Raw genomic sequence first — 13,556 nt, 5'->3', positions numbered from 1 at the left:
GAATTCCTTATAACTTCATAAACAGCATCTTGGCAAAAGACAAGCAAGTTAAAATCAGCATTCTTTAGACTTTAGGCTTTTATTAATGAGTCTAAAGGGGAAACTACCAGAAGAACTGTTATTCTGCTGAAAAAAGTGAGTTTTAAAGTTTCTTCTTGCAAAGATTAGTGTAACATAAGTTTTTTTTGGTCATTATTTTTGTGTGTGGTCTTTACTGTAATCTAAAAATTGAAAAAAAAAGATTTTCATTTGCTATATAACATTTTTGTTTATAGTGGAAAATCAGTGGTATTTCTCACCAGAACATGTTGTTTATGGTTCTGCATTTTTCCAGCTGACCACATACAACTGCACTTAATGTCTGTAAATAATAAATAAGCTACCTGTCTAATGTGTCCTCATGTCAGCAGCAAAAGATCTTATCCTACGTGAACAATTATTTCGCTTTCATTAGGTTAACATGTCAACAAGGACAGGGTGCATTCACAAGAGCTACACAGATTTATTTTTTTAGTTTGAATAAAATTAATCTAAAAATACTTGATCTCAACTTTCTGAGAAGTCATCTCTGGAAACCAATGAAGAAAGTTATTACATTTTTTAAATTTGATAGTCAGGAGTGACTGCAGGGTACCAACTTGGTGCATTATATCTATTTATTTATCCCCCAGCCCTGACTGGGATGCTGCATCCAGAAGAGAATCTGCAAACAAGTGTATTTGCAGTTGTCTCCTGCATCAACAGTCGATGGATCGAATATTTGCTCCAGCTGACGGCCTGACCTCGGTGGACGCCTGGCCAATATTGTTGGACAAATCGACTGTTTCCCCGGGGACAAATGCTGCCGATGTGGAAGGATCAGCTTCACTGCAGTCTATGAAAAATGGTTGGATCAGACATGGGACTGGACCAGATGTCATGGGAAATTCTAACAAAATGAATCCTTTTCTGTCTCAATTGTTAAGTTTCCCATTCTTTGGAAGAAAAGAGATAAGGCTGTATCTTTGTTTTCCCCTCCCTGACAGTTACACCGAGGGTAATATTCTTTCAAAAACCACAAATCTTTTCGACGAGTATTTACAAATGACCAATTTTCATCCATGCAATATGCCTAAAATGTACGGTTGTGTGACACAGCCTTAAAAGTTGAAACAACCCATCTTGTTAAGTGGTTTAAAAAAAAAAAACACTAAATATTTTCATGTTTACTTCAAATAAATCTTTATTTAGGAGAAAATTTCATTGTACATGGCTAGTGTAGAGCACATCAGATTTAGACAGATTTGAAGGTATAGCAGCTGAACATAAATATTTCATGTTTTTAGACACCTGACATTTAGACTAAAGAGCCAACAACCATTTTCTGACTTCATCAGGAATGTTCCAGAAGAAAGTTTCAGAATACAAACATTTACAAACTTCCAAAATGGTTTATTGTGTAAAGGCACAGTCAGCACAGCAACCAAACATATCAGACAAGATGAAATTTGAAGAAATATTTATAAAAAATATTTAGTTTTGGTTAGTCATTTACTTACAAACACACATTTATGAATGACAGTTATTGAAGAGTAATTCAAAATATATACGTTTTTAATAAACAGATTTAAATATAGGGGCTTTCATGTTGAATGGTCATATCTAAATAATACTTCTAACAGTAAAGTGATATTTTGGTTTGATTTATACAATCACGTTAAAATCCTGCTGTTCTATATCACAAAGATTAAAGTGCTCATCTGTATAAATTAAGATATGCAAATCATAGCAGTTCCATTTGTAATATAGAAGATGTTTATAAACAGCTCTCTCTTTAATATTGTATTAGTAACCTTCTTAAGGCATAGCTGAGGTAACACCGTCAGACAGCACTATTTCTTGAAACTCTCTACTTGCTTCCCGCTCTCTGGTTTCTCCTGAAGCCTGTAGTCTTCCAGGATGGCTTGTGCCGTTTGCTTGCCCGTTCTTTTCACCACGGCTTTGATCCCGAGGTTGTCAATGTTGAAGGCAGTGATGCCGACATTTATGGCTGAATTGACAGCGTGGTCTGTGGCCTGTCCCGCTGCGGCCCCGTACCTTGGAAGTCAGATTGGGTAAGAGGTTAGAGCAAAAGAAAGATGCAGTGATTTAGGACTGAAAAGACACCGAAAAGGAAATATCCATGTGAGGGTCATGCAAGTGCAGGATTTGCATACAAACTTGTAAAAATTCAAAGTCCAATTAATGTTTGAGAGTAGGCAGGCATGACCAGAAAATTAAAAGATGCACATTTCTGTTCTTCACATGGACATAGAAACCATAACTACGACCTCCTGAATGTTGATTTCCCACCAAGTCAGAAACAAAAGAAGTTTATTTAAGGAAGATTTCATTAAAATCAATATTTTTGGGTGATTCAGCAGAATGGAATCAGCTGGAATCAACTTTGTTACGTTAAAATCGGAGCATATAACGTGTTATTAAAGCAGGAAAAGATGTTATAGTTAAATTATTACCAAATTAGGACATTTATGTCAGAATAAATTCTGTTAAAGTAAAGGAATGTAGTGAATTAACACAGAAGGGAGGGAAGTAATGCATTTTTTCCTCAAAGCAAAATGTTAAGAAAACAGAGAATTAAATTATTCATATGCGATTAATGAAGTGATTAGTAAAATCTCTAGTGTATAGTTAGTTACACGTCTTCTCATTAGGTGTGTCGAAGACGTTTTCTAGGCCCCTAAATCTGCAAAGCAAATTGAAAATGTACAAAAAAAGTGAAAATTTAGTTATTTGTAATATGGTGCAGAAACATAATCTGAATCAAAATATAGCTATGATGGCGGGCACAATTAGCAGGTGAAAAACGTTGAAAATGTACTTGTGTTTTACGGTGGTGACCGTCTCTGCTGCAACACTTGAAGCAATGTCCTTGGCTGCCGATTCCAAACCGGTCCACATGGTCGCAAATCCTAGACAAAAACATGGTTCCAGCACACATTATGTTCAAAATTCAACTTTTCAACAAATAAATGATATGCAATAAGAGTCATTTGGTGGTTTACCCAATACAAATCTTAAAGTGGAAGTTTTAGAGGTGCTGAAAACTGAAAACATTTGCTCCCATTTTTTTGGTTCTTGGTATGACCCAATGACCCAATTGTGGATTCAAACCCACAGTCTAGTGTCTTGAGGCAGACATCCTCCCACTAGGGCACAGAACTGAGTTTTCCTACTAAAACCTAACCCTTAATGTACATATTCACTTACACAAGTTTTAGATTTTACAAATGATTACATTATTTATTTATTTATTTATAGATAATACTGATCTACAGTGAATTGTTTATGCACAGATTCAGTTCAGTGGATCAAAAACAAACGTTTTTTTATTTCAAACATTTCTCTCAAGTATTTCATGTACTTGTATCACTTTTTGGTCTTGAATTAATAGAAAAATTAATACTTTTCAAAAATAAAAGCATGGTTAAAAATGACATTTCAAAGCTCATCAGAACTTCTCTTATGAATTTAGTCCTAACGTTCCATAAAACCTGGAACAGTTTAAAAACGTTTTACCTTTTTTAGTTTCTTTCCCTTTAAAATGCATCTTAAAATAAAAAGAAGAAATAAGAATTATGCAACATTCTTTTTCATCATTTAATTGAAGTAATTAGTTCATGCCCAGGTTTTTCTGCCGAGATTATTTACAAACTTTATTTTATTTAATTTGAATCCAAAAGGGGGAAATCATGTTTGGTTGGTAAGAAGACATTTTTGCAATACTTTTTCTTAGATTTGTATCCATCAGACATTACCTAAGTATGTTGCTTTTTTTTCCTACAATGTGCTTTGAGTTGACTTACTGGAAATGTATATAATTAAGACCAAGTCTAAGACCACTTTTTTATTTATTTTTTTACTAAACTAAAGATTTAGAGCATCATTATCTAAAAATCACAGAAGAAAATAAATCAACTCTTTGAGGAAGAGTTTGTGGCCAAGCAGGTGGAGGAAGAGCAACAGAAAGGTTTTCTCTGCTTAACTTTTGCTAACCCTGACAATAAAAAAAGTAAAGCCTTTCATGAAAATCTTAAGAATTCACTTTGACATTAAGTTGTTCAATCAACAAAATCTAAATGTGCGATCATATTCATGAATTTATTCCTTTTTTTATTTACACAAGTTTATCCAGTAAAAACATAAAATTAAGTCAAAAAACTGGATTGAGGTCTTTAAACTAGTTCTGCTTAAGTTTCTGAACGTCAACATGAAGTTGGTTCCACATACATCTCAAGGAAAACAAAGAACTGTTTTGCTTTACCTTGAACGCCACTGGCAGCTACAACCATCGCTCCATCAATGTTTGAGCGCCCGTCCTTGTCCTTCTTCATGGACTCGGGGATGAGCTTGCCTCCATGTTTTTTGACATGAGGCGCCAACTCACGGCCCACACAGCCAGCAACTGTACAAACACCATCCACTAGAGACAACAACAACGACAACAACAACAACAACAACAACAACAACGCTCCGTTAGAGATCTACAATAAAACCCGGATATAAACTCTGTGAAAAAAACTTTTCATGACTATGAAGATGTTACCTAGAAACTGGCTGACTTTAACAGCTCCACCGGTCGCCTGTTTTGCCACGTGGAGGCTTTTGGTGACAGTGGGGCTGACTTGGGTGGGCTTGTCCTCTGGTGTGATGTGCTCTCTGAGCATAGATGCCCCTTTGTGAATAGCCTTGCCAGTGTATGCTGCCCCTTTCACCAGACCCCAGCTCAACCAGGATGCCCCTAACAGGATAACACACAGCGAGTCAGTCAGGATTATTGACCGATATTTGATAACCAATGGATAAAACACCAAACGAAAGGATAACAAACTTTAAATAAAAAAGTGTGCCTTTACCAGTCAAGATTCCACTAGCCACCTTTTCACTCCATTCAGGGAGAACGTTCTCTTCCTCCTTCTCGGTTGGTGCTGGTGCCGTCTCTTCGGGTGTAGCAATAGGCACTTTCTGACTGAGATTAATTTCTTCTGCTGCTTCATCTGGAGCCTGAGAATACAAACACATCGGTCAGCAAAAAGAAGATGTGTAAAACAAAAATGTTAATCTGAAAGCCGTCAATCAGTTTGTGCAGATGATTCTCGTCTCTGCCATCGTGCTGCCGATGTGAACAATAGCTTCTCTCATTTCCTGCTTTCTAATTACAATGAATCCTTTGTCTGACACAAACAAAAGTCTGCAGAGTCAGAAATCTTTGAAGCGACAGCCCCAAACCTCTACTTAATCTCCTATCAGAACAATTAAGAGTGCTTACTGTCTGACGGGGTACGACTTCCATCAGAGAAGGTATCTAGGTTGACTTCATTTGTCAAAAATTAGTTTACAGGGCATCCCTCTGCTCAATCACCTCTGCCTCCATTGTGGCTGGACTGAAACGTGTCTTTGGGTTGACACTCTTGGATGGTTCCAAGTGCCCCAGATAAGAGCATTAGAACTGATTAGTTCTCCTCACCTGCCAAACTCAAATCCCCACAGTGCTGAGAGAGGGGAACAAATGCCAAAAGTAATCACCAGGAGGGCCTTTAGGTTGGAATAAGAGCACCAAAAACATTGGTGTTCCAGTGTCTTTCTGCTGAATGCACACATTAGAGATTTTTGTTTGTGAGCAGAAACTATAATCCCTGAAATAATTTGTACTTGAATTATTAATAATGTTAATTAATTAACTGATACTGTAATGTGCTCAAAGAATGACGTCAACAGTCTGCCTAAATATAATGAAGATCAGGTTCTACCTTCAGCGAATGGGTTTTAATCTCTGGTGACAGTCTCATCCCAGGATGACCTGAGCTCACCGTATGACAGAGTTGATCAGGAAGAATGAGACTTTCATTTCAGATGTGGATTGACCTTCACACAGTCATTATCAAAAATCATTGGGATGTGATGAAAAAGATCTAACGCAGTGATCATCTTCATCAGCACCGCAAAGTCCTTATAGTAATAATGTCTCTGACAGTATTTCTCTATATTTGTATGCGTTTTTGTTTCAGTACATTTATTGTTTAATATATTTGTTTATATTTATTTTTATATTTATTGTTTTTTATTGTATTTATATTATAAACACACAGTACGTAATTCAAGCTTTAAGGTTTTCCAATATGCCTGTAACGTTTAATCATATTTTTCGACCACCTGGTGCAAACTTATTTAAAAGTATGTACTGTATTTTTATTTATTTTTTTAAGTTAACAAGAGATATCAAAACTTGTACTTTTTTGGGGGAAATGTAACTACATGAAAAAACACCAACCTGAACCCTGAGATCTGTCATCTGGGACAGCAGTTCCTGAAACTGTTCCCTCTGTGCATCTGGGAGCTCAGAGGACAGCACCACCCCGACATAGAAGCCTGGAGCCTGTGCCATCATGTCCGGGAACATGAACACTCCCGTGTTACACAACAGCACCGGAGAGTTTGCGGCCATCAGAGGGTAGAGCCAGTCACACACCTATCAAAGAGAAAATAATAGAGTTAGAGTAAAATATTGGATGGTGAATGGGGGAGCAAAAAAAAGTATTAACCGTAAGATTTGGATTTAATTAAAACATGTACATAATTCTGAATTAATTGTGCATGGAAGTTAAATAAATAAAATATATAAATGTGACTAAAATTTGCAAAGAAACATCTCAAATGGTCTCAGATGAGTAAACCACAGGAAAAAGCACAGAGGAAAAACTTAAACTGCTATCCAGTGACAAAAACAGAGGACGCAAAGAAGGGAGAGATAAATCGGTACAGGCTGGCAAGCAGAGAAATATTTGGGAAGGATGAGCAGCAGGTTAGGGTGACAAAGATGGAAATGTGTTGACAGACTGAAAGGTGGAAAGATGGAAGGAGAACTTTGAAGAGCTAATAAATGACAAAAATGAGACAGAGGACCAAGTAGAAGAAGTGGCTGACGTGGAGCAGGAAGAAAACAAAGTATAAAGAAAGGAAAGATATTTGTTTTCTGACAACAGGCCTATGAAAGTACAGAAAGGTGGCAGCAGAGTTTTCAACTGGACTATTTAACAAGATCCTAAAAAGTTAAAGTATGACTCCTCTGGATAAGTTTCTTGGTGTCCATTGTTAACCCCTTGATATCTGAATTTCCTTCCAGAAATGACGAGGCAAAAAAAAAAAATAATAAAGAAAGTCAATTATGTTTTTGGAGCGTAAGTGTTTTGGGGCATTTTCGCATTAATAGGAGTTAAGGACCCAATCCATTTGTTTTTGTTTTTTTACATGTTATTGTGTCATTTTTCTCTTTAACAACATCCATGAACAATCTCCTAGGTCTTCCTTTAGATCCCTAGCTTCCTTTTACCAACATAAACTGTGTGTCTGATCGGGTCTAAACCATTTCAATCTGCTTCCCTTTGTTCATCTCCAAAACTTCTAACACAAGCAGCATCACCACAGGAAACAAGAAGGGGCTCAAATCAGGTCCTTGGTGCACGTTGAAGTCTTCTATCATTTTGAGTCAGCTCAGACGAGGAAAACGAACTCGAAATGCAATTTTGTGCTTTCTTCATATATGTCAATCATCAGAAAAATGCCACAAGAACATGTTTAAAAGACCCAAAACAGTATTTTCCACAGGCCATTAAAGAGGGCATGAGGGGGGTTGGGGCGAGCGAGGAGGACGCAGAAGAGAGAGTTCGATGGAGGCATTTGATTTGCTGTGGCGACCTTTAAAAGGAGAGCAGCCGAAAGACAAAGACGACTGCTGTTTTGCGACGACTGCATGCCCAACAAGATTACAGAGCAAAACAGTGTAAGCAGGGTTATGCAATTGGCCTCATGCGCTTCCCTGATGTCACTCAATGAATACCTGGGAAATTCCCTATTAAGTATTCAAGTCTCAGTCTCATGATCCTCTAGTTTAAAAGAGGGCTGTGGCACAAAGCATTGCCAAAATACATTTCTGGCCACGAATGCATGACTTAAATCTCAATAATAAATCTAAATGTCGGTTTCTGTTAATGGATTTCTATTTTATAAATAAAATGTATCTTCACAGTGTCATATGTGGGTTTGAGCCTTGCATTGATTGAACATAAATTACGTGTTAATATAGTCTGTCTGCAGTTTACAGTTCAGTATTTCCTTGATAAACTGGTTAAACAGGACTGGTAATCTAAAAAAAGAGGTTTTAAAATGTTGCAATTCTATCTGTAACTCCACGTGAACAGTTAAGAGTGACATTGTAGTGATTTGTTGTTTGCTTTTAACTAGGAGATCAAACAGTCAGTGGAATAAAGGGACAGAGTAAACAACTAAAATCATTCAGTCCACAGGGCAACAGATTTTAATCTCCCCTATCTGTTGCTCCAGACAAAGAAACCTTGATTAGCTTAGCATAAATCCAAGAAAACTGGATCAAAGGGCAAAAGAAAGACTGAATCAAGCTGGTGAAACTTCAGTGATGACATTTCACCACCTGCTATTGCATCAGACAGCAGTGAGGGTTTATTTATCATTGCTTTCTGGATTTAGATAAATGAAGACACTTTAATGCTTCCAACAAAGTGATGCTTGCTTTCGCTTCTGTCCTACCTGCAGAAATGCTGGTGGGCGATCGGGCATTCCCTCAGAGCGATCATCTGTAAACCTCACCAATCGTAGGAAACCTGGGTATGATGGAGCGCTTACTTGTCCATCAGGAGTGACAAAGAATATCTGAACACCATTAGGAATGTAAATCAGCTCCTCTCCATCTTCTCCTAGACTCTGGGTGGAAGGTGTAGAGATGGCTGAACTATTGTAGAACTCATCCCCAACCAGCGACATCTCCCCTGATTCTGTTCCATAAGAGATGGATGTGTGGCCCTCCGCTGCCTGGGGGGAGTAAGCTGGAGGTGTTTGGGTTGGAAACATAAGGTGTAGGTTTGGAGCCATGCCTCCTTCAGCTCCAAGAGGTGGTCCATTACCAACATTTGGTGGATTTGGCCTCTTTGGCTTCTCTTTGGTCTGGAGCTTTGGGTAAAGACCATTTGTAGGCAGATCACTACAATCAGAAACACTAGTAGAACTCTCCGTAGGTGCAGACTCGAGGTCAGAGCTGGTCTCTAGAATGGCGAGGCGAGTTGTGATGTTGTTCAGGGTCTCCTCCATCTTCTGCTGCATCTGTCTGGCTGACTCCCAGGCGCTGCCACCACACTCATCCCCGTGTGAGGGCACGCTGATGGCCCTGAGAAGGTGTTTCCGGCCTTGCTTGTAAAGCTCCAAGGCTCGTGTCTTGTCTCCAGCTTCATCTGCAGTGAGTCCTTCATTGATGCACTCAAAAGCCCTGTCGTAGCCATCTTTGATCACCTGAAGTCTTGCATTATCAAACGCATCTTGTTTAGCCTTTTCCATCCCCCTAAAAGAAGAGTTTAAACGCAGCGTCAGAGTACAGGTTAGCTTGTAAAAAAAAAAGAACTGTAAAACAGACAAACGACAAACATTTACACTTATTTAAGCTGCACACATTGAGGCAAAAGGGTTATTTTGTTGTCTACGCCACATAACTTGCAAGCAGGCGAAAACACATTAGGCACCAGGCACGTGACTAGAATGAACCAACAAGACTCCAATTGCGTGACGGTTAATTTTTCATGCTGTCTATTGCGGACGTTCGCTAAACTTAAAGTGAGCTATATTGTAGATAAGGTAATTGTATACAAACGACGTCAGATGCTCACTTATAGCAACGTATTTTTTTTAATAATTTCCTGTAAGAGACCGTGAGCTGTCAAAATAACACTGCTGACATTAGCTTTAGCTTCGTTTTAGCTACTTAAACTGACTTACTTTGCGGCCGTAATTTGCGACGACTCACTAACTATCTTCAAATGTACCTTTTCTGTTTTAGCTATTAAAAAGAAGGCTAAACCCACAGCTCCACTTACCAACTGAATGGACTTTATAGGTCAGGCTCCTTCAAAATTGTGAAAGGCTTTAAAACAACGTCACATCCCTTTGTCGACCTTTCAAAACAAGAGTATCCTTTAATGAAGAATCTCAACTTTGTTGTGATATCAGTTTTGTTTTGAAAGTATTTATCGGAAGTTGTTATTCACACAACTACGCCATCGTCTGTATGCCTGTCAAATTAAAAGTATGGAAGAACATCCACAAATTCTAGGTTTGATGAATTTCAACTTGAAAAAAATAAAAATGTAATTCTTAGTTCTCATAATTTTAGTCAAAATGATCATGAGAAAAAAGGTTTTTATCAATGGCAAAATGTCATACTCACTAAAGCAAATTTGCTATTGAAAACTAAATTTAAAAAATATTACTTAAGCAATATTTAAAAACAATTTCTTCAAAAAGCACAACAGCTCAAAAACTAGGGCTGGGTATTACCAATAATTTTCATTACTTTGTTTTGTTATTTTTTTATTTGTTTGTTTTAGTGTTTGTTGTTTTAAATTTCCTATTTTTTGTTTTGTCCAGTTTTTTTCCTTAAAAATATTTCTTTGTACTGCATTTTGAAACTTTATATCTGTATATTTATGTTTTTTTTAACAAGCATTCATTAAAAAATAGGGCCTGTCAAACTGCGGGACATCTTCTACTGCCATCTTGTGGTTATTTATTATTAAAAAATATTACCTAATTTGTTGTAATACTTTAATAGAAATCTTGGCAAGAGAGCGATTTTGTTTTTGGTTTTTTTTCACAACAACCACTATGTCGTTAACTGAATATAGATTTGAATATAGAGATACATTATTTTATTTTAAAAATTGTTTTAATTTTGGTTTTCATCCAACTAAGTTAACGGGTGGTCCTTCTGAAGTGCTTTTCTGGCAAGTTGCTTTTAATTATCCTATTGCTTTAACTTCTATCCAGTTTCTTAACCTGCTTTATCCCTTGAAGGGGTCAAGGGGTCGATCGAAGGCACCTTTGGGCGTATAGGCACATGCACACCCAGAAGCAATTGTTTTTTAACTGTGCCACAATTCAGCCCCATTACTTTAACCCTTGTGTTATCTTATGGGGTCCGTAAGTAAGGTTCAGCGAGGGTTAACATATTTATTTAACTTTTTAATGAAAATTTACAGTCCCCTTTGAACTTTGCATCATTCTTATTGTGGTCTGTTGGACATCAGGGAATGTTACTGACCTCTAGAGGGCAAATAACCGTAAATAAGCGTTTTGACGGAATACTAAAAAAATAAAAACATTTGGCTACTTATGGGCATAAGATTGAGAAGAAAAAAAATCTGAATTTAGAGCAACTCTCTTTCTATGCCGATTAACCATGTATTAAATCTTCAACAAAACCTAGACAAAACAAAAATAGACACTTAAAAGCGCACAAAAGACCATCTTTTTTTCGATCTTAAAAGGTTTAATGTAAAATTAGTATCATTTTCCCTCTCTAAGACATTCTTCAAACCTTTGGGGTTTTTTTGTGGAGGCCTCATTCAACAGGCAGCACAACTGTAGAAGATTGTTTTCCCACATTATCATTGACAGAGAGCTCACCACAAACCTGTTTAATGTTTAGTTCAAGGCCACTTACTATAGGATGTGAGCTTTCTTGTAGGCTGACCACCCACAAACGAGATGAGAAAGTGATCTGTATTTACAGAAGACGCGGACCAACCGGTCAATAAAACACTAAGTTCAAAAGCATCATCATTGTTTGATAGTATTATTTGTACTTAATTGCTTGAAATAAACCATTTCAAATCAAAAATCAAAATAATTACATCTTGGGCTTGAGAGCAAAGATACATTCTCTTTCTCTATCTTTCAATTTCCTTTTTTGCACGTAATGTTTTAAACTATAATTTGCTTAATTGCACCGACTATTTCACAATTTAATTTAACACTACTTTGTGAAGTAAAGTTGTGAGATTTGAATGAGCTCAGATGAAGAATAAAGAATTATTAATTTCTTAATGATTAGGTGAGCATTTTTATTACATTTTAGTATTTCGATCAACAGAGGGGGCCATTTCCTATCTTAAAAGATATAGACCTAGTGTGCTCTGTTTTTTTCTTTTTTTATGCTCTTGGTTGAAGTTCATGAAACCTTTAAAACACTTCATTTTCTAAGTGTGTCCAAGTCTGAAAACATTTGTAGTTTTTGTTTTTTGTCTGCTTGTTTTATAGATATTGCGTTCCTCTTATTGCATTCAGTTTTTGGTCATGAATCTGAAATGTGATGGCAGTTGATGAAAGCAAGCGCTGGACTGCAATTCACTGAATAATTAACAGCAGCACTGATTAAAGTTGCTTTGCTAAACATCTATTTTACGATTTTAACCGCCACCAGATAATTCTGGGATAGTTGCTTTGATCCAGTAGACAGGCATGAAATAAAACAACAGCATTATCCAGGGTGCACTTAGACTCCCTGCATTCATCAAGGAAACTTTGGTGGGACCAGACTGGACATGCTCTTCACACATGAGGAGTTAATACAGCAAGGCTCCAGCATACTTCCATTTCCTGCTAAACTCTCCTGTATATGGTGTCATATTTTTTAATCATAAAAATATGGCATCTTTTTAAACCTTTTAAGGTGTTTTGCTTAAAATCACGTGCTTTTCCTTAATAGGTTTTGAAGTGGTGTCTGCAAATCCAAAATATTGCATCAAATCATATTGCGTAAAAACCTTACCAAGTCATTGAATATAAAGTATTTACATAGATCAGGCGCATTATAGTTTTCTTTGCAATGTTTTGTTGGAGGTTTTCCTTTGCATTAAACTTAGTATAGGTTGCCCCTTGATTTAGAACACTGCAAAAACATTACGTCTTCATATTTCTGATGATTTTACCACATGCATCTCCACAGGGAAGTAGTAAATTTACTATGTTTCCTCATGGTGAGTTTGACTCCATTTAATGCCTGTAAGTGAAACAAGGTGCTCTACTCATACTTTTGGTTCACATATGCTGCTCACATGTGAACCTCTTCCTTTTTTAAGACTGATCTCTTCTTAACCTTAACATTTACCATAACTCTCCCAACATAAATTCTGCTTTTTAATTTGCCAGAAGCACAAAAATCCATTGAGATGTGAAACTTTGGAAAAAATTATTTATATTGCTGATTTTGTTGTAAAAAACAAAAACTTAACATACTGCGGAGAACCTGAGCCATTATGTCTTCTGCTGTTCTGCTACTTCATTATGTTGCCACATGTAAATAATCACATTAGCAAGTAGTAGAACCCAAAATAGCTTGTTTGCATTTTGAATCAGTGCGGCAAAACTTTGCAACACTCAAGTGTTGTTGAAAGAGGTGACATATGGAGAACGTCAACATCTCCAAACGTCAAATTCTAATGTGGTGAACTTTGGATTCCGAAGGGCTTTCAGGTTAATGTTTTAGTAAAGTTTTAATACTAAGTTTTCCTTTCATGTTAAGTGCCCCAAAGTGTAAATTATCAATTACAATGCTGTATTTTTTGTAATTAATCTTAAAGATTTTGTGATATTTTATCGCAACATCTTTGTCAGTAGTGCAGATGTTAACAGGCATCCAACATCATTTCAACAAGTTA

At 36.8% G+C, this 13,556-nt stretch overlaps 1 protein-coding gene across 3 annotated transcripts; it reads right to left on the bottom strand.

Annotated features, from left to right (window-relative positions):
• Positions 1-1,196: 1,196 nt before the first annotated feature.
• Positions 1,197-10,064, bottom strand: LOC101155128 (spartin). Of its 3 annotated transcripts, none has more exons than XM_011482346.3 (8): positions 9,936-10,064; positions 8,602-9,406; positions 6,311-6,508; positions 4,896-5,043; positions 4,586-4,780; positions 4,304-4,462; positions 2,861-2,951; positions 1,197-2,725 (listed from the first exon to the last, which is right to left on the bottom strand). In XM_011482346.3, exons 2-8 carry the CDS (start codon positions 9,400-9,402, stop codon positions 2,671-2,673), a joined length of 1,647 nt encoding a protein of 548 aa, XP_011480648.1. In that variant the 5' UTR covers positions 9,403-9,406; positions 9,936-10,064; the 3' UTR covers positions 1,197-2,670. The 3 variants fall into 3 exon arrangements, with proteins under 3 accessions (XP_011480648.1, XP_011480646.1, XP_004075344.1); XM_011482344.3 differs by having other exon boundaries at positions 1,197-2,076; positions 9,936-10,063; XM_004075296.3 differs by lacking the exon at positions 9,936-10,064 and adding an exon at positions 9,838-9,935 and having other exon boundaries at positions 1,197-2,076.
• Between the last annotated feature and the right edge of the window lie 3,492 nt (positions 10,065-13,556).

Source organism: Oryzias latipes, chromosome 13, assembly GCF_002234675.1.
Source record: "Oryzias latipes chromosome 13, ASM223467v1".
NCBI classification, from domain to species: Eukaryota; Metazoa; Chordata; class Actinopteri; order Beloniformes; family Adrianichthyidae; genus Oryzias; species Oryzias latipes.
Note: the sequence above shows the minus strand (reverse complement) of the source record. Positions and strands in the feature narration are given on the sequence as shown.